Below are 22,286 nucleotides of genomic sequence, written 5' to 3' on the forward strand. Positions count from 1 at the left end.
ACAAGGCAGGACATGGATTCTACTTACAGGATGTAAGCCCTTCATTCACCACAGAAACTCTTGTTGTTGAAGATGAGAAGCAGCACAAAAGTTAGTCATTCCACATCTACTTCAAACTTACAACAATATTAACATCCTGCAAATATTCTCATCTATGAGGAGCTTTGGGGGCCTATAGATTACAAGAGAATAGCAGAAATTCTTCACCAAACATGTTAGTAGCGTACTGGTCATCTTGGTTGTTGGAGACAGAACTGGTGTTGAAGCTCTCTTTCCTCACAAACCCGGCAGGGGCTTTCTTGTCATAATTCTGAGTAGAGAAAGGTTGGGTAACCGAGCTGTATGGCACGTATGGCCACAGTTGTGCATGCTTCCCAGTGCGTTTCACTTTCTTCAGTACATTGTTCAGCTTCACATATCCCATGACTGTCACTTTCTGCATCTTTCTATTTATATACACCATTTGAACTCCTGCACAAAATGTCCCACAGAAGAGAAACAAAAGTTATTACAATCATCAAAACCCCAGCTTATATTAACGTAGAAAAGAAAATGATGGGCCACTTTGGCCTGTGGCTTAGAGGTAGATCTCGGTAGTAACAGGTGACAAAAGTTAGCATCTCCTTACAGAAATCAGTAACAAAGCTAATGGATTGGTAATGAGCAAACATGGATCCTAAGGTGCAACTTTTCAAAAGCCCAAAGCTAAAAAAATTGGTAAAACAGAGCAAACATGAACTCTGAGCTGAAAAACTGAAGAAACTTTAAAGAATTAATCAGCACACAAGTAGTGAACGCTGAAAGCATTTGCAAGGCAGTGTATCATTCTTCCACTTTGATCCGCATTTCCACCATATGTGTCAGTTCTCCTTGTGGTTTAAATAACCAAGCAATGCCTCTTAGTTTTCCAGTATTGAACAACAAATTTCAATGACAGTTTCACCAGAGGCGAGGGAAAGATTTTAGTTAAGTAGTTTTTAAATACTAGGTTTCCCTAAGCTAGATACATTTGAAGAAACATCTTTGTTAAGCCATGGAGAATTAGTATGTAGATTTGCTTTTCAACTGAAAATACTTAGGGATCCATATGCACACAATAAAGATATCATAACCTACAGCTATAATTTACTGTATGTGCTTTTGTGAAGATGGACATTGCAGTTCATAAGATACTTTTGTTTGGAATTAAATAATCAAATAGCCATTTGGAAGATGGAAACAAGTATAAGAGTTTGACACAAGCTACATTGAGGATTTGAACAAGTATCTTTGAGATGGGTTGCTCTTCATTTGAAATTAGGTTTTATATCATAAACCACTTGTGAATTTGCTTAGCAACTTGGAAGGCTACTCAACATAGTTATTAAAGAAATTAAATTAATAAGATCTTCCACAAATGTTTTACATCATAAACCACTTGTGAATCTACTTAGCAACTTGGAAGGCTACTCAACATAGTTTTTAAAGAAATTAAAGTAATAACATCTCCCCATGACCTCTGTAACAACGACTATGGAAATATAGTGTCTCACCCCTATGCATGAGTGAAATTGGTCTGAAATTTGTTGCACATAATATGCCTATATAGAAGGTTCACATAAAGAAAGACAATATGGAAGGTTCCTTGTGGCTGCTAGACTCAATGTCTGTGATATTATAACCTTTCTTGATCACTGATATACCTAGTCTTTATTTTCATTTTTACAAAATTGAAAAACACAAAATCCCAATACCACACATAATTCTCACAAATTTAAATTTAATTCCTTTTGACAAAATTTAATAACATGGAAAACCCAAAACCACACAAAATTTTCACAACTTAAAACTCTAGCAACTTTGAACAATTCTCTTACAAAAAACCAATATTACACTAAATTCTCACAACTTAAATTCTAGCAATTTGAATTCTCGAAACTTAAAATTTAAGAACTTTAAATAGGTACTTGCTACTTTGTAGCTACCCTTGTTTAATAATAGCAGAGGACTCTATGAAAAAAGTGGTAGATAACCCTTTCTCACTAAATATTTTTCTTGGATGAAAGATTAAAAGTGTGTTTGAATTTTTTTTTATATGATAAAAAGGATTAAGTAATTTTTCCATTAGTCTATGACACGTAGTTGATATTTAGAGAAATTAGAAGAGAATGACTTAAGAATTTTATGCAGACCTTTAGAAAGTGAATACAAGTTGTATTTCTCAAGTGCACCATCTATATAAGGTGGTTAAATAGTGTGCAAGACAAGTTTGATTCCAAGCATCAAATGAAAAGGGAAGGAAATATTTAAGTATCACTCAACCTTCTTATATTTATGAACACACTATTTGACCACAAAAAGGTAATAAGAAAATATTTATTGAAATATTAGTGAGACAATCATATCAGCTGAAAAAAAGATAGTTCTGTGATGAGACTTATCCTACCAAAAAACATTGAATGAAAAGGAAAGGAAACATTTAAGTATCACTCACCCTTTTTATATTTAAGAAGACACCATTTTGACAATATATATATATATATGAAAAATAAATTATTAAAATATTAGTGAGACAACCATATCACCTGAAAAAAATTCATAATTTCGTGGTGAGACTTATCCTATCAAAAAGCAATTATAGGATTAATACATCACATTAAAGTGATAACATTGACATTAAATTATATTTTGAAATGAAGATCTAAAAAAGATTTAAGAAACAAATGTAATGTTAATGAAAAGTATTGGCCACATAATCTAATAGTTTGGACAAGCCATCCTTAGATAGTGAAAGGTAAGGCATGGTTATATAGTGTAAATACGAGAGATTGATTATTGTTAAAATGGAGCTGCACACTATTTCCCAGTTGATGTGTGTAAGTTTGGAACTATGATCCTTTATTAATTAGTAATGCACTTGCAAAATAGACTTCAAACCTATGTTTATTTAACAATAAAAATTTATTGGGACAAAATATGATACACGACTTCTCCAAAATGCTTAAGATGTGCTCTTTAGAAAAACTTTACAGCTGAATTTTAAAAGGTCAGATTGTGAAGTGAAAGGATTTAATGTGCATGTCAAAACATTATTGCCAAAGTTATCAGAACCACACAGGTCAAGAACCAAAATTTCCAAAATCACAAAATAAACTGTACTTACCAAAAAAGTAGATTAAAACATTGGGCAACCGAAAAATACATAAATTCCCATGGATCAGCGTCATCCAGTAAAGTTGGAAAACACAGCTCCAAACCAGTTTAGGGGCAAAATTGGTCTGAATCAGAACTGAACAGTTTTCATAACTATGGTTCATGCAAGCTGGTAAGTGACGTACATCAGACGGTCATCGATTAAAGCTTGGTGGATTGGACCATCGAATTTCAGAAAGAGATAAAACGAGAATGACTGGAGCCGGTGGAGTCACCAGGAAGATTTTGGCCTTGAAAAGTATGGCAGTTTGGACAGTGCAGCGCTAACCATGTGCACAACTATCTCAACGAGCTTGCAGACCAAGTAATAAGGATCACAAGACATAAGGACGAAGATGCTGAACAAGCATATGAGATAGTACACCAAAAAGTGAGTCAGTAGGAAGGATTTGCACCTTTTTTTCAATATCTTATTACAATATGCCAATGTGTAACCTTACAAGAAATATTGTAGTTTAAGACCCAAGTTCTTTTGAAGAAGCTGGATTATATGGGAAATTGTGCATTGACCCAATTTTTTCAATATAGGGAAACTTTAGCAAGAAACATGGTAATTTGAGCAAGGTAATGCATCTTAAAATATATCTATAAATCCCAGCCTAGTGTGCTATACCCAGTGATGGTTTAATACGGAGAGAAACATACTATATCCAGTGAATTAGAATCCATCGTAGAAACCTCATAAAACTCATCCTCAAATTCACAAGAAAAGAAAGACTAGTGAATAGTTGAAGAAAATCAAGAAAGGTATCCCAATTCCAATTTCAGGAAACTCTTAAAACACTCACAACTTAATGCTATGGAAAAAGATCTTAGAGTAAGGTGGCTGCTTTTCACTTCTAGCCCTAAGAATGAGAAAATGGTGAAAATTATTGATGGTCATCCTACTAACTAATAACCATCAAACTCTACCTTGCCATTGGGCTTACTTTGGTATCAGACATGGAAGCTCCTCAAAAAAGAGAGACGAATCCAAATTCGTGACCCCAACCATGCATCCTGCTTTCTATGTCCTCTATTGAGCCCCCGAGAGCAAGTCAGTATTTCCATACTCTTAATTTTCAGATTTGATAAGTTCAAAAGCTTGCCATCAAATATCTAATTCCACATCATCTAATGAAAAAGAAGTCAGTCCTTACAAAGTGAATAAAACGAAATTGGCACAAAGTGCTCAAGCAATTAAGGACCAGGAAATCATTAAAATAGCAAAGAACAAGAAAAACACAACAGGGTTATTGTGGCCTTAGCAATGTTCACATGTCAAGAAAATCAAATCATGACATAACAAGTCAGTGTCATTGGAAGATGTTTACACCATGATTGATAAGGATGATTCAATATTCATTCAGGTTATGAAAGAGACGTCATTAAATTGGAGAAAGATCACTTGCAAAACCGTGGGAAAAAGTTTAGGTCCTTCAAAATTGTTCTCGAGATACTCAAGTAAATCGGGCAAAGCTACAGAGGAAGAAGAAACAGAGAGCAATTGTCAGGACTCAAAACCGATTGATCAGTTCTCTGTTACAAGTATCAAATCGGCACAGGTAACTTAGATCTCTAAAGGAAATCTTCTCTGGCAGTAAATATTAAACACAACCGTGATTGATGTGTTTGTTTGGATTAATCGGTTTTATCTTGCACTTTATATATCTTTTTTTTTTATTAATAAGAATACGAATTTATAATAGAATATAAAAACTGGTCAGATTAGTTAGGTGTAGTGGACAGTTAGAAGAGGCTTGCTTGAGATCAACTCCCCTCTCTGCCTACCTGTCATCTTGTAAGCCACACGATTATATGTTAGACGTTGATTCTTGATTCAAAAGGGTTGCCCAAACGGTTTGGGCGTTTCATTTGGCATCGAATAGTTTCATCCGGGCAGCTGGGTTTGTGCCTAATTGTTCATCATTTTGTGCTGTTATTGCCGCCTATGGAAGATTGGGTTCCAGAAAGTACTTCAAAGTTCAAACTGTAGATGGTTTTAAAAACTTAAAAAGAGAACCTATCCAAATAGGAGATCAGATGATCAAGACATGGCAGTTTAAAAGCCATACCAAAAGCATGTTTCTACTATGGCCGTGACTATTATTTCAAAATTTTGGCTGTTTTTTATAAGAAAATTCTAGGTTTGAATTACCCATTGGAAGTCCATATTCTTAGCTTCGTATTGAATCTTGATAATATCATATGTTTTATTTGGGATGTATAATGAAAGAAGTTACTGATAATTTCAAATTGGATGAGCACATTTTTAATTTCAGGACATGAAATTTTTTATATATTGCATATCTCATAACTTTTGATAGACTATCGAAATTGAAGGCAATCCAACACGACTTGAAAGTTAAATTCTGCGACGACAATATGCTATATTATTTGTTATAATTCTGAGAGATGTTCAACGAGTTGCATTTTTTGAAGGCTGCCATTCTTTTTCAGCTTCAAGATCGCTGAGGAAATGGGAAAACCACCATAATTTCAATTTGGGGCAAGCAAATCAAGTGCCGTGTTTTACTGTTTCATGAAACAACTCAAATCAACTTGCATACACATTCTTAGTCTCACATTTGTATTATTAAGGGAGATTTAGTGAGTGCAACTGATCTTTTATTTTTTGTATGAAATCCTAGCTTGGAAAAAATGTTGAAAAAACGAACACATATTCAAGCAAGGCTAGGATGGAAATGTTGGAATAAAAGATGGATGCATGTGACAAGTTTATTATTTCAATTGGCATAGAAAGAGAAAATAAATGCATGGTCAGGTTTGGGACTGGCTTGTGAAGAATGATATGTAGACATCATCCAACCATGTGAACATAATTACTTTTAGCTTCTGGTTCTGGTTGAAAAAAAAATCACATTTTCAAGGAAGGCTATGATGGAAACCTTGGAAAAAATGATGGATGTATGTGACAGGTTTATTATTTCAATTGGCATAGAAAGAGAAAATAGATGCATGGTCGGATTTGGGAGTGTTTGTGAAGAATGATATGTAGACATCATCTATGTGAATATAATTACTTTTAGCTTCTAGTTCTGAATATAGTCCTCTGTATGATGAATCTCCATGTGAATAGGATTTAGAAGAGGTAACGAAGATCTCTTAACTTCTCTTTGATGGAATTCTCACCTTTTATCATAAATTTTCTGATCAGCATCATGTATTGTTTGAAAAAGAAACAAAAGTCATTGAAGGTGGTCATGGGCAAGTGGTGAAAGAGTGTTTTTAACTTTTTACCTTGAATCACCTCCATTGGTAATGTTGTCACCAGCAACACATTTGTCATTTTACACCTATGTGGATTGACAGTGTTGGTTACCCAATTCCAAATGTTTTGCTTGAGCCATACTTGGATCTTTGTGATCCTATTGATTGTTTTCAGCAGAGTAGAGTGAATATCCATTCATTAAAGTAGATTGTTTTATTAGATTACATGCATTTGGATGAGTGCATACCATCATGTCCAACCCTGAAGGGTTAGCTCAGTCAGTTGAACCATCACTTGCAAAACCGTGGGAAAAAGTTTAGGTCCTTCAAAATTGTTCTCGAGATACTCAAGTAAATCCAGACTCTCTCCTGTGGCCTTGCCATTGTGCTCAAGAGAAGGAACCTGAAAAATTGAAAATAGCGAGTTATTTGCAAGTTCCGCTCTATATCTTGCAGACATTTGGCCCTTTTGTAACATTTGACATTTGGCACTTCTATTTCTGCACATTCCTTGCTTGAAAGATTAGTGATGATCACACAAAAACACACAAGCAATAGGTCTTCCTAGCTGACTAGGAATGTTAAAAGCAATCCCAAATCTGTGTTGGTCTTTCTTATTCCGTGCCCAAATTGTAAAAGGATAAAACCGTGATGATCAAAAACTCATTGCAGCCTCTCAAGCAACAGTGAGAGGATGGCTCATAAACTTGGAGTAGCATTTGAACTCTAAGCTTCAAACCTATCAGGACACAGTGAGAAGTGTGTGGATCTTAAGCTTGGAGTTGCATCTGAACCCTAAGCAACAGTGTGTTATCTCATAAATCACTTATTAATTCAAGTTACATCTGACAACATACTAATTTGTAGCCAGCACAATGCACATATAATAAAAGATTTGGGTTTGTGGCAAGACAGACCCCAAATTTGGCAAGGTAATAACCTTATCCAGCTCATGCAATAACCCTATGATCCCCACCCCAATTTACTTGGTCATAGATCAAATCTACTGAGCCAAACAGAATACTCTATCAATTAACAAAAGGTTGCTAGACTGCTGGTTAATGTGCAAGCGTGTTCCCTTTTACCTGAGCTAAGGTAAAACGAGGACCAACCCATCTAATTTCTCTTTTGCATCTACTTGGATCAGGATAAGAAACTAATAGCAAAGTTTTTACACTACAGGCCCTAATTACATAGCAATTAAACCATGACCCAAATAGCGGATCCAACTGCCCTTGAGTAACTAAAAGTAAAATAAAATTAGATAAACATAGAAACAAGTGCCAACCTTGTTCGGAGGATAAACTTTCTCCTTGTACCATGCTGGCATGTCTTGCAAATCAATCGTAACTATCTGAATCTCACCAAGACCCTGCATTTTATTTTCAATCGTTTCAGACCCTGCATTTTCTTTTCAATCGTTTCAGTCATTGCATAATGGTATCTTATATCAGTAGAAGAACTACCCACACAAAATAGGGGATCAACATGATAAAAACCTTGATGTTCCTGGCACTCCAAACTCGCTGGGCATATGGGCATGTCACACTGATATACAATCTGCAAACCCCAGATCAATTTCAGTATTTAATCGCTAAACAGAGTATGATACTATACACATTCGAACAGAAAGTGATGATTTAGATACAGTAACGATAAAAATTTAGCTACCCACCTGGTCGTTCCATCAAACAATGGAGGAGGCTCCGATTTGGACGTGAGAGCGGGTGGAATTGCATAGCTGCAGTCAAGCAACACGATGCCACAGAAAATATTTTGGTAAATCGGGTACAAGTTTGGATATAATAAATTAAATATATAATCAAACAATGTATCGACTTACAGTGCTGCCATCTTAACCTGGTTGCAGTGTTCTGGTAATCATCATAGCCGTTTTCAAACCACCCCCTGCAGTGTTCTGAGAGACCTTACTGCATACATGATTGTTTCCTTTAGATCTCTATGCTTCCTATTACCATGGAATATTGACAAAGTTACAATAAACCCATTGAAAGACATCACTGTCAACATGAGCAAATATCCCAGCCCTGCATTCAGACCAAAAAGGGCGGATTCCATGACCCTAAATCCAAGTGCTCTAAGGTTTCTTCCAATCAGAGGAGCATTGAGGTCCAAGGCAGCTTTACCACTCAGGAAATCCCCTTGAAACGAGACCGCAGATTGACAATATAGTCATGAAATACAAAAAAAAGCAATACAGCAAGAAGGGTAAGCGAGTAACCAAGGCATGATTGAGTCTTCCAGCCGTTGAACAACAGCTCCTGCAGTAAAAAAACATTATGTGCATCATCTGGGAGGTCTGGAGTTCGAATCCGGATGAAACTCTTTTCCACAATTTCCCTGGAAATGCCCCTAACAGATCCAGGGCCTGGTCCTCCATATTGAAATAGATACAAAGCAGATCATTCCGATACGGTATATTCTTCTCCATCCAAGACTGCCCCCTCCAGCATGTATACAGAAACGCTCAAATGCAAGCTTGAAATCAGAAATATACGCCTTGATTTTCATCTTCAGAGGTTTTCTTTGCACATCAAAAACCGCTGCTGACCCATAAAATTTCGCTGTGTCGCTTGAGACCTCAGGCCGAACGACCCAATTTCGCTGTGTCGCTTGAGTACCCAATTTCGCTGTGTCGCTTGAGACCTCAGGGCGAACGACTCTGTTGCAGTGATCCGATGGCTGGAGATGATTTAATCGTCTAACAATCCATCTAACGGCCCACATCGAGACACGGTAGCATGGAGGGGAGTTCGCTTCAGAGGGAACGCCTTACGGCGTAATTATTGAACGTGGTAAATTAAATTGGTTTTTAAGAATTTAGTTGCTGAGGGTCTTTAATTACAACGAATCCCAACTATGGTTGACCATTCCAGAGCATGACCTAGCCATCGGCTACACCGCTGGAAGGTTCTCTCTCCTGAGGATCGAAGTCGATGCTCTCTAGTCCCTGGATTTCGTTCCAGAACTTGATCTCAGACTTTTGAGGTTTGTTTTTCTCTATATGTGCATCAATGTTGATTGCTTGCGATGACAATTTATAGGTTTTCGAGTCAGAGCTTATAACTTCTACACCATCTGATTACTAGCACGGGGAGAGAGAGGAACTCTGGCTCACAATATTATCTGCTTCTTTTAATGTTTGTTTCAGTGACTCTGGACAGTATGCCTACGGTTATGATTTCGGAGGAGCTCATCGGCATAGATGATGGTGCGGGTGAGGGAATGTTATGCGCAATTTCTCATGAAATTTTTATTGTTAAAGAACGTGCAAAACGTTTGCATTGCAGTCATATTTATCACGAGGAATGCATTCTTGATTGGCTCGTGCGTAGCATTACATGTCTATTATACAGACATAAGTTTTAGCAGGTATTTCATTTTACACCGTAATGAGAACAAGCCCCTCAACATTTTTATAATTATAGCATGATTTTTGTAAGTACACAGACATTGTTTTTTAAGTTTACTTTACTTTGATTAAATCCAGTATAAAAATAAAAAATAGAAAATAAATATAGATTGATAATGAAATCAATGTGCTATATCAATATTATAGGCTTAGGTTGTGACAAAGACGAAGATATGTGTAGATGAAAGGAAATCTAAGTTACAGTTGTTTGAGTTTCCATGCTATATTAATGTTTAAAGGAGTTACATGCAACTAACATATATGATTTGATGGCGGTGATGAGATGATTTTATGGTTGCATGTGAATCTAGTTACGAGATAAATGTAGTTCTAGTTATAGTTATGAAATTGCGGCACCAGCATTGAGGATTATGTATGATGAATGATTCCATTGTTATTCCTGTGACTCTCATTACATAAAGGAGTAGCTGCATAGTAGGTAATTGTTGTGGCTTGGGGCTATGGAGCCATCTTACTCATTATGAAAAGTGCATGGGACCATTATACCGAAGTGGAACAGATTACAATAACCTTGTTGTGGGATGTACATATATGGGTGTATGAGACATCTAGTAAATATAAATGTAATCATCATTACAAAACATATGATACCTTTGGTTAACTGGAAAACATTCATGCATAAGACCAGGTACATGAGAAATCAGTATGGTATAATCTACGGTTTCAGTTATCTATGCTATACATTGATACTAGGTTAGTTAATCCTGCCTGTTGCTTAAAAGAAGAGACTTGGAAGAAATTTTTGTGGTGCATACCAAGATGCATGCCTTTCTCCAAGTTGGAGGTTTGTGCCCAAGTGCTGATATAAAGAGTCATTGTGCTTACATACTTGTGATAATCGTTAAATATTAATAGTACACGAATAAATTTTAATATTTAAGAATCCTTGGAGCTAGTATGCCAGTTGCCTCCAGAATTGATCAGAATATAATATTATATCATCCATTAAAGGTAGGATAATATGGCAATTAAAAAGCAATGTGAATGTAGGGCATTGTTCAATTCCTCATTAGGAAATGCTCTTACTTGTTAAATTTTCATTAAGGATATGGTTGTGCTTATGTGCATGTTTGTGTTTATTAATATTCACAATAATGGTTAGGACTACATGCAAATCCATTATAATCTTATTGAAGTCACCTAAAATATTCTTGTCCTTGCAGAGAATTAAATCTGGGAATGAGATAAATTATTCTAAGAGGTGGATAGCATGGATGAATTCACAACTATAATGCAAGCAAATTGATACCCCTACAAGTGCTATAAAGGGAATTAACTAAAAAGATAATTGTATAAAAGAAGAAATGTCAAACCCTAGTAAGGTGTTATGCAATGAAACAGGTTTTCATGAACAATGTTAAGAATATAAAGAGCATGTGTCTCTATTGCATCAAATAGTAGAGTTAGTGGTAAGTGGCATAGTGGGTAATTGTTATCACACTCATTAGAGCTATCCTACTCATGATAACATCTGCATGGACGATGATGTGTAAGCATAAATACTTATATTTTGAACATATATGGATGGGTGAGACCTCTTTTAAATCGGAACTTGATCATTACTATGTTTAGTATGGAACATAGTATGCTTCTAACGGATAACTAGATAAATATTTATACATTAAATCAATGTGTATAATGATCTCTGTAAATAAGCAAATCCACTTCTAGTTTATCTTAGTAGGATGATTTCCATGTAAAAGCTCCAAATTAGTCATATTTGAGCATGTGGATTGTAGTTTCGGAAGTAAAGGTAAAATACATAAATGCACGATAGCATATATACTTGGGAAAAATTGGTATTATGAATGATGAAGAGAAATTAGAAAGTTTTTTCTTAAAAACCTCTAACATAAACCATAACATGTATTGGTTAAGGGACCGTGTGGAAAAACTATATTAGGTAAGAGATTAAATAAGGAGGGGTGAATAAAAACAAATCTCACCTAATACCTGAAAGGAGGGGTATATAATGGAGGAAATCCATGGTTGTATCTGGACTTAATTGTTATATTATACCTATGCCTCATCATGGATAATTTACATGTTATTACCATAGTTTGGTTAAGTAGTCATTAAGATAAACATGTTGGAGAGGAACATGCTTAATATCCATGCATATTAATGAGTTATATGAATTTACCATGCAAGCACATGTGTGTGCAGTATTATAGACTTGTAAGAATAATGTATTTATCAAATGGTTAATGGTGGGATGGTCTTGATGTTATGCATCCATATAAGAAAGAGTCTTGAGTCTAAATCAAGCTATATATGCATATGTTGTTATGTGCCAATAGTAAATAGGCAAAGTATGCATGACTATGTTAAAAGTCAGGTTGGACTATAAAAACAACTTATAAATGGTATAATTGCTATAAAAGTATTATACCAAAGTAAAGGATGGTGAGAGCATGTTATAGTATAAGGACTATATAACTGTACAAATTATGGTCAAATTATTAATGCATCTGCTTACAATGTGACTCGTTCTTCGGTTGGAAGAAAGTATGGTTAAAGGGGAAATTTAACTTAAACTGATTTCCAAGACATATGCATCTTTTGAAGGATATGTATAATAGAACCTATAAGTATCCTTGAGTGCAAACCATAGTAATTGGTGAAGTAGCACAAATGGTATGGACCCCTGAGTCAATTAAATGATATTTAACAATCTATTTAAAATAGATTGATATCATAATTTGTACCAAGAAAATTTGAGAGGATCTCTTATCAGATTGCATTGATAAGGTGTCTGGACAACATAAGGAAATGTTGCGTGATTCAAACAAGAATTCATAAACAGATAACTCAGCTTTTGGTAAAGGGTGATTTAATGTTAAGAATGAGCTAACATGTAAATACCCTGAGATCATAAACACTTACAACTACAAGGAGTGTAGGATTGTAAGTAGTAAAAACTTTCATGTATAACTACACGGAATTATGCATGGTCAACAGGTTGTTGAAGCATAAATAGGGCAACAGTAAAACATACGAGGTGAATTAATGATCTCATGAATATTAAACTTCAACAACTATGAGTTAATAATCTGCTTTAGAACATTAAGCAGAAGGTATGATTAAGAGGAAAATATGCATGAATCCAATAATATGCAATTGATATTGTAACCACATGACATCTGGAATTGATTTACACATGACATAAAAACTTTCTTAATTACATAGATGAACCATGAAAAATGAATGTTGGTATGATACTAACATGGTGGAAAAATATGTGGATAAAGTTTATGTCATGCAGGTGATACCATGAGGATGGTATTATAGGTTGTACCACAGCTAGACTATGTACAACAGTACATATGGGACCATATGACTACATATGCTACAAGGTTGAAAAATGAAATGTGTATTGGTGTGTATAACATACCTTGTGTGTAGGGTATGTAGTAGTCATTGGATGGATGTCTAGCCAGGTAAACAAACCTGGAGATTACCCAGAAGAAGGAAAGTAAGTTTGGTATAAGTAACTATGGTTAATCGTAGTTTGGCATACATACAATTACGATGAATATATGTATATGAATATATATTGTGATGTGAAATAATCTGTTATGACTTTGCAAGCATATTAATGTGGAAAATATGCTAACTGATGTATTGTATGTAGAGATACTGCAAGAAGCAGGTGTTCGACAAGAACACAAAGGCTTGAAAGAATGCAAGAAGATAACATGCATTCTTCAGAAAATAAAAATAAAAAAATGATAAGCAATATCTGCTTTAATACTATTAAGTAACAGATTATGATATTTATCGTAGTTAAACTTTGCATCGACAAATTCTCACAAATGGTTTGAAAAAAAATGTGTGACAAGTAGTTATGGAAGGAGAGATGCCGGGAGCACTCCTTGAGACCAATGTAGCTATGGAAGGAGAGATGCTGGGAGCACTCCTTGTGACAGATGTACATTGGAAAAATTGCATCAGATGGAAGAGCCATGATAGATGTTGATTAGAAACTAGCTACCTGTGAAAGAGGACATGATGCAGCGATACACCGAGGACGGTGTAAAATTTAACGGGGGAGTATGTAACACCCCTCCCTTGTGTACTAAATTATTGTAAACCTAAGTTAAGTTAGAGCTAGGTTTGATACCCTCCCTTGGGGGTTAACCTATTCAAAACCTAAGTTGAGGAAAGCTAGGTGATATGTAATATGAAAAGAAAATGTGTTTTTAAATAAATTAATAAAATAAATCACTTGGAGGGTGGAGCACCAAGAGAGAGGAGATGCTTGCCAAATCCCATGAGGAATGGGATAGAGATGAATCTTTCATGATATATGTAGAGTCTGAAGATAGTCCTACCATGGCATCCTTTTTGCCTAATGATCCTCTCTTTTTCATATATATTTATCACTTAAATAAATCCATACTTACCAGGTTTTGATAAAGGTATGCAATAGTATGTTTTCTTGTTCATATTTAACTGTATACCCTATTGTTTAATTAAAGTTGCAATTGGCTACCGAATTAGCGTGTTTCCGTAGCTAATCCATGTTTCCGTAGATGTCTTCATTGTTCACAAGGTTCCAGAGTTCCAAGTTAGCAGCGAAAGGTGTAGATGGATAGAGGATTGCTCCCTCATGGATACCTTCCTATCCACTCGAAATTGTTTGCTAAAAGAAGCACAGGAGATCGCGGTCAAAATCCAAGTCAACTGCCGGATTAACGAATAACAAAAGCTGAAATCAGTTGAAACCTTATCGTTTTGCTTTCAAAATAGCAAAACGACAATTTAACGATATAAGTTTAGATATGTTAGAGATATTAGGCTTAAAATCTTCATACAATTATGCCAAGAGACCTGCTATAAAGCTAATGGCCACACTGTTATTTGGATGCATGCCAAATGATATGTTTATGAACAATTTGTGAATTTTGTGTGAATAGAATTGGTTTTTGTGTGCAAGCATTGTGTTGATTTGAAGCTCTGAACTACTATGTGGAGGGCCCCTACAAACAGTGGCAGGTTTTAATCAAATACAATCTGATTTCCTTTAATTCTTCAATTGCTCTGTTTTGTGTGACAATGCTGCATAATGATCTCGCCAGCGAATTGTTATCTGCATAAGAACTTTAATTTGCTTTATACCTAGCTTAGACTATTATCTAATTTGCTTTATACCTAGCTTAGACTGTTATCTAATTTGCTTTATACCTGGTATTGCACAGTTCTTTCCTTTGCTTATTATCCAGCATAATTGAAGTGTGTTCAATTCACAATATAGATGTTGCTTGGGTTACTTTGTTTGAGCAGAAATTGAACAAGCGAGAAGACCTCTCCTAAAACAATTGAGTTCAACAGTATTCCTTCATAGCTGATAGAATAGGTTTCTTTTTGCACTTAGAGAATTAGGAGCTGCAACATAGAGATTTAAGATCAAAAATCCCAAACAATCTAACATAAGTAAAATCACTCTCACATCATCTACAAACTAATTGGATAGAGATTAATTCCTAGGAAACTTAATCAACATCCCTAAGAATTATGACACTAATACAATTGACAAACACTGCCCCCATCTTAAGTTTAGATCTTAACAAATACATAACGACCTAATGAATAACTTCTAAGCACATATTGTGCACCTATACTTCATTAGTTTACACACCCTGGTTGACAATTTATAATTGCCAATTCAAGGATATTGAACTGACCAAACATTTTGGCACCATTGCCGGGGAAGTACAATTAGAAGTAAAAAAAAAAAAAAAAAACCATCATTAATTTAAAACATGACATGCGTAGGGATAGAGAATCTAGGGGTAGATTTGTAGGACAAGAAAGAATTTTAATTCCCACAAATCCACTCACTCCACCATGATTTCGAGATTCCACACCACATTCTCAAACCTGAATTCCATTTAGAGGTCAACAAAGACTTCTTGAAGTCTCAAGATCAGAAATTCAATCCAGAACTTCACCTACTTCTTCTACTGAAGCTATAATTGAAGAAAATCCTACATCCCCAACCACAGGAGTAATCTTTCTATCCCCCACTAGTGAACAAATTTTGGGAGAAGAATTAGAAATTCCTAGTGAAGAAGAGGAATTAGAAACTTATTCTAAACAACCATTGATAGAGGAACCAGAAAGATTAGAAGAACACTATCCTAGCTTCGAAGAATCTATCATGGCTGAAGAAGGGGAAGGAGAAGTACACAATGTCCATGGTGAAGAAGATAGGATTGGAGGTAGAGGAAGAGGAAGAGGTAGAGGTAGAGGAGGGGGTAGAGGCAAAGGAAATCAAGATCCTTCGGGATTCCCTATTCTTGATGAAGATACAACCCTCACAATGAAAAATATATCACCCTCGATTCTTCCTAATTTCCACGGGAAAAGAAACGAAGATCCGGAGACATTTCTCTTCGAATTTGAAGTATTATGCAGATCATATGACTATCTACATGATGCTCAAAAGTTGAAATTGTTCCCCGCCACATTAAAAGACCCAATGTTAAAATGGTTCATGAGCCTAGGAGTGCATTCCATAACAACATGGGCACAGATGAAAGAGGCTTTCTTAGGAAAGTATAGAGATTATTATATTCCTAGTAACCTTAAAGATTACGTATTCAAAATGACACAAAAAGAAGATGAGAATCTTGAAGACTTGGTAGAAAGGTTTGTTTATAATGTTAAAAGAGCAAAAATGGATAATTTGGATGAAGAAACCATAAAATCTCTTTTACTCAGAGCCATTAAAGATGAATGGATCGATCTCCTTAACCTAACTGGAAAAGGAGATATTTCCCAACTACCATTTGCAGATATTTGTGATTTATGTGTACATATCTCAAGGGGCAAAGCAAGAGTTGGAAAGAGTCCTAGAGACCCTCTCTTATCAAGAATAAACAAGTCTGCAATTGGGACAGTTAGTAGGGTAGAAATAGGAAATCTACTTGACACCTTTAAAATAGATATTTTAGGGGGCCTAAGTGAACAAATAGACACCCTTAAAATACAAAACAAGCAAAATTCTGAAAATGTTTCATTATCTATCTTCTGTCCCAAATGTCGAAAGAAAAATGCTCTGAGAGAATGTCCCTTAGACTCAAAAGCCATAGGAATCTGTGCCATATGTGCAGATAATCATGATACAAAGGAATGTCCATCCTTACCAGGTCTTAAGGTTGTATTCAATTATGAAGGAATCTCAAAACCAGTAGACCCTCTCTACTTTATAGCCAAAAGACCATGGCAAAACCCCCAACCAAATCAATCACAAGGATTTAGACCACAACAATTTGCCCAGTCTTCACAAAGTAATTGGAATTCAGCTTGGCAGCCTTGGGCTCTACCACAATCACAACCTTGGAATCAAGGATGGCAAAATCCTTATGGAGCCTATGCTCAATATCAACAATACTCGCCATCCTACCTTCCACCACAATTCTTAACCCTGTCCAATCAAATTCCTCAAGCTAATCAATTGCCACAAGTCCCAGTACAGAATCAAAACCTGCAACTTTCCCTACCATTTCCACAAAAATCAAATCAACTACCTGCTCAACCACTTCCAAATCCTAATAATAAGATACCACAACAACCAATATACAACATGGAGGGTTAGAATCCTCTAACTTATGTGATAACCCCACTAGACCTAAACAATGTTCAATTAAGGTCTCGAAGAGTATTACCAAAAAACCCTCCTGTTGTCATTCAAAAAACAAAATCTGATCTTCAAAAAAATAAAAATCAATCAGTAGGAGGGGAGACTTCTCTCCCTTAAAAAGAAACTAAACAAACAAAAGAAATTCCAACAGATGCGCCTATCATAGAACAATCTTCAATATCAGTTAAACCAACTTTCCCATAAAGGTTGAAAATCGATGAAGGAGTAGAGAAACAAATTATCTTGCCTAATTACAACATGATGGATGAATTGAGAAATGTTTGTATTAAGATTCCTTTATTACAAGCCATAAAAGAAATACCAATTTTTGCAAAAACAATTAAAGAATTAAGTACACAACAACTAGGGAGAAGAACAAAAGATATAAAAAGAATTCAGTTAGTCGGAAAAATTGCAGACATTATAATGGGGAAGACGACAATTCAAAAATATTTAGACCTAGGAAGCTCCATTGTAAAAATTCACATCAATGGAACTGAAATACCAAACACATTGATTGACCTAGGAGCAGCCATAAACATAATGAGCAAACAAGTTATGGACACACTTAGGCTTCCTAACCTTCAATACACACCAACCTTATTGCAATTAGCAGATAGATCTATTATTAAACTAGATGGTGTGTTAGAGGATGTTTGTGTATCTTTAGATTCTTGGGAATATCCTGTTGATTTCATGGTCTTAACACCCAAGAACAATCTAGGAGGACATCCATTAATTCTAGGAAGGCCTTGGTTGGCTACAACAGACGCTTTTATTGGTTGTAGGTCAGGTGATATGTTTATCTTAGATGGAAATTCTACAAAGAAATTTACATTATACCCCCTTGCAAGAACAACAATAGATACAGAAATTGAAGAATGGATAGAAGATGGAGAAGATATACAACCTATTTTTGTCACTGAACAAGTAAAAGAGGAAGACAAACTTTTAAATTTATTAGAAATTAATGAATCTTCCTCACACTATGAGCGTAATCGAAATGAATATCTCTCCTCTAAACAAGTATCATTGTTGTCCATGGAAAAATTTGGGAATTCCTCAATAGAAATCTTTCCAGGAAAAACCTTAAATGTCAATGAAAACTTGGAAGACATGTAAAAGAAACAATTGATAGAAATTTTATAGAAACATTCTTCTGCTTTTGCATGGGAATACACTGACATGATAGGGAATTGATCCTAAAACTTGCATACATCATATCTACATTGAACAAAATGCAAGACTAGTTAGACAACCTCAGTGAAGAATGAACCCAAATCTAAAGGAAATTGTTAAGGAAAAATTGCAAAAATTATTAAATGTAAATTTCATCTATCCAATATCTGACAGTCAGTGGGTTTCACCCCTAGTAATCATCCCTAAAAAGAATGGAAAATGGAGAGTATGCATCGATTACAAGGAGTTGAATAAAGCAACATTAAAAGACCACTTTCTATTACCTTTCATAGACCAGGTCTTAGATACTTTAGCAAGGAAAAATATTTTTCCTTCTTGGATGGGTTCAGTGGATACAACCAGATTCAGGTGGCCCCTGAAGATCAGGATAAAACCACATTCACTTGTCCATGGGGAACTTATGCTTACCGGGTACTTCCCTTTGGGTTATGTAATGCTCCAGCAACATTCCAAAGGGCAGTCCTTGGCATTTTCTCTAACCTTATCCATGATTGTGTGGAAGTGTACATGGATGATTTCACAGTCTATGGGGATTATTTCAATGAAGCACTAGAAAACCTGGAGAAAGTCTTAATAAGATGTCAAGAAACAAACCTCTCATTAAGCCATGAAAAATGTTTCATGATGTTTAACGAAGGAATTGTTTTAGGTCACCATATTTCCGAAGATGGAATTAAGGTAGACTCATCTAAGGTGGAAGTCATTTCCAAGTTATCAATGCCAAGTTGTCAAAAGGATGTTAGAAGTTTTCTCGGTTTTACCGGATACTATAGAAGATTTATAGAAAACTTCACAAAAATTGCATCCCCACTCTTTAAATTACTCACCAAAGACTGTGAATTCAGTTGGGATTCTGAATGCCAAGTTGCCTTTGAAACATTGAAAAAGAGAATTTCTGAAGCACCCATCCTAAAAGTACCTAACTGGAAATTGCCTTTCCATATCTCAACAGAAGCTTCAGATTTAGCCTTAGGAGTTGTTTTAGGACAAAAAGATCTCACTCTTTATGCCATTTATTACACTAGTAAAAATTTAACCCCTGCAAAGTTAAATTATATTATAACCGAGAAGGAGTTCTTAGTTATAACTCATGCCATTAACAAATTCAGACATTATATAACTGGCTATGAAACCTTTGTCCACACAGACCATTCTGCCATTAGATACCTAATGAATAAACCAGTCACTAATGGAGGAATAACTAGATGGCTCCTACTTTTACAAGAATTCAACATAACCATTCTAGATAGGCCAGGAAAATAGAACACAATTGCCGATTTTCTATCTAGAATACATAATGAAAATAATGATAGACCCGTAGAAGATAAATTTCCTGATGAATATCTTTGTGCAGTATCTACTAAATCACCTTGGTATGTAGATATTGCTAACTATTTGGCCACAAGAAAAATGCCATTTCATTTATCTCCTAGAGAAAAAAAGAAAAATAGTCCACAATAGCACATCCTTCTCGTGGATAAATGAGGAATTATATAAGACATGACCGGATCTCATCATCAGAAGATGTGTCTGGGAGGACAAAATACCAGAGATACTAAAAGCTTGTCACGATGAGCCATGTGGAGGACATTTTTCTCACAAGAGAACTAGTTACAAAATATTGGTTTTAGGATATTATTGGCCTTCCATTTTCAGGGACACCAAGGAATATGTTAAAAGATGTGACGGTTGTCAGAGAATGGGCAAACATACTCTTTCAAATGAGATGCCACTACAACCACAGGTACTTATCAAACCATTTGAAAAAGTATATTCTGGTATGTACTGATTATGTCACTAAATGGGTAGAAGCTAAAGCACTTCCTTTTACTACTGAAAATATTGTAGTTTCATTTCTTTTTTAGGATATTTTTACTCGTTTTGGTGTTCCAAGAGAAATTGTAACAGATCAAGGGACACATTTCACATCCAGACTAGTGCAAAAGCTTATGGACCAATACAAGATAAAATATCAGAAGTCAACTCCATACCCTCCACAAGCCAATGGACAAGTTGAGTCCACAAATAAGGTGATCGAGGCTATCCTTACAAAGACTATACATCTACACAGGAAAGACTGGGTGGAAAAGCTTCTAGAAGCCTTATGGGCCTATAGGACTACATGGAGGAATACTACAGGACATACTCCCTATGAACTTGTTTATGGGAAGCAAGTCTTACTTCTAATAGAGTTCCAGATCCAAACCTATAAGACAACAGTCCAGTTAGATCTTGACTTGTCAAAAGCCCAAAAGCAAAGGATGACACAATTAAATGAGCTCGATGAAATTAGACAAGAGGCCTTCCAAAGGACCAGCTTAGTGCAACAACAAAGGTCAAGATGGCATGATAAGTACATTAAAGAAAGGAAGTTTCATCTGGGAGATTGGGCATTGCTCTTTGATTCAAAATTCAAAAATTTTCAAGGGAAATTCCAAACCCATTGGCTTGGACCTTATGAGGTTGAGAATGTCTTTGACAATGGTGTAGTTAGAATCAGGACTATTGACGAAGAAAGAACTCCTCTATTAGTAAATGGACATCGACTCAAGCTTTACCAGAAACCATTAACAAGAGAGGAATTTGTTAAAATATTTCAGGATAATTCAGAACTGAAGATGGTCAAGAAGAATTCTTCTTCTTTTCCACCTTAGAAATTTTCATTTAGTTTGTTCTTAATATATATATATATATATATATATATATATATATATATATATATATATATATATATATATATATATATATATATATATATATATATATATATATATATATATATATATATATATATATATATAATATGAAAAAAATGTATAAACATGAAAACCAACATGTTGATGGATAATTCTGGTTGCGGAGCGCGATGGAGACCGGACGGGCGAAGACTCGAGTTGGATTAGGTTAGGGTTACGAACCCTCTGCAGCTGCTGAACGACGCTTCCCGTTTACTCGCCCGCCATCCTCTGTTACCGGCTTACCTTAACCGCCGAGAACCCTGCCGCTATCACGCTGGAAGCATTATCGGAGGGACGAGACTGTGCCGCGACAACCGGCAACTTTCTGTGACGGTTTGGAATACCCTGCACGGTCCGTTACTGATAACTGTGAACTGTCATTTTCTCCGGTTTACTCTCCGCTCCGAGGTGTCCGCAGTTCCGAGACGCAGCTGGCAATGGAGGATATAGAAGTCGTTGATTATTCAGCCGACCCTTTGGAAGGGGTCTCCATCTGGCGCTCTCCCTTTGCCACATCAGGAGGTATGTACAGTACAGGTTTCTCCGAAAATTTCTCTCCGTTTTCGCTTGGTGAACAGCAGAGGTCTTACCCCGTGGTCCTCCCGGATGATCCACCGACTTGGCCTGCTCTCTCCACCCCCCCACTCTCCGGCAACCCTAGGTTTTGTCTCCGGTTGCCTAAACCCTAACCCTGGTTTTCAACCTCCGGCATCTGGCTCATTTCCTCATCCGCTTCAAAACCCCTCTTTACCCTCCTCCTCCGCCGGAATCCCGGGCTCCCTTGGTCATACTTCTGGTAGTTTCACCTCCGTACCTCCGCTCTCGGGCCCTCCTATCGTATCTG

The 22,286-nt window shown here is 35.9% G+C and overlaps 1 protein-coding gene across 3 annotated transcripts; it reads right to left on the reverse strand.

The window, feature by feature from the left end:
* Positions 1–240: 240 nt before the first annotated feature.
* Positions 241–9,209, reverse strand: LOC149200011 (glutathione S-transferase L3-like). 3 transcript variants are annotated; one of them, XM_089402569.1, is made up of 6 exons: positions 8,246–8,574; positions 8,078–8,143; positions 7,902–7,962; positions 7,691–7,774; positions 6,651–6,805; positions 241–471 (listed from the first exon to the last, which is right to left on the reverse strand). In XM_089402569.1, the coding sequence occupies exons 1-5, from the start codon at positions 8,254–8,256 to the stop codon at positions 6,653–6,655; spliced, it is 375 nt and encodes a 124-aa protein (XP_089258695.1). In that variant the 5' UTR covers positions 8,257–8,574; the 3' UTR covers positions 241–471; positions 6,651–6,652. The 3 variants fall into 3 exon arrangements, with proteins under 3 accessions (XP_089258695.1, XP_089258696.1, XP_089258697.1); XM_089402570.1 differs by lacking the exon at positions 241–471 and adding an exon at positions 8,645–9,209 and having other exon boundaries at positions 6,583–6,805; positions 8,246–8,333; XM_089402571.1 differs by lacking the exons at positions 241–471; positions 8,246–8,574 and having other exon boundaries at positions 6,583–6,805; positions 7,873–7,962; positions 8,078–8,110.
* Positions 9,210–22,286: the final 13,077 nt, after the last annotated feature.

The sequence above is a fragment of the Pinus tabuliformis genome, chromosome 2_1 (genome assembly GCF_031772625.1).
Source record: "Pinus tabuliformis cultivar Carrire ecotype Pingquan chromosome 2_1, CPIR1, whole genome shotgun sequence".
In the NCBI taxonomy this organism is placed as follows: Eukaryota; Viridiplantae; Streptophyta; class Pinopsida; order Pinales; family Pinaceae; genus Pinus; species Pinus tabuliformis.

Bases quoted from the DNA above. Each gene is read 5' to 3' on its own strand.
- LOC149200011 (XM_089402569.1), bottom strand. The intron at 7,963-8,077 runs GTGGGTAGCTAA...TGGGGTTTGCAG, and splicing joins TTGTTTGATGGAACGACCAG to ATTGTATATCAGTGTGACAT. The intron at 7,775-7,901 runs GTTTTTATCATG...AATAAAATGCAG, and splicing joins GGAGTGCCAGGAACATCAAG to GGTCTTGGTGAGATTCAGAT.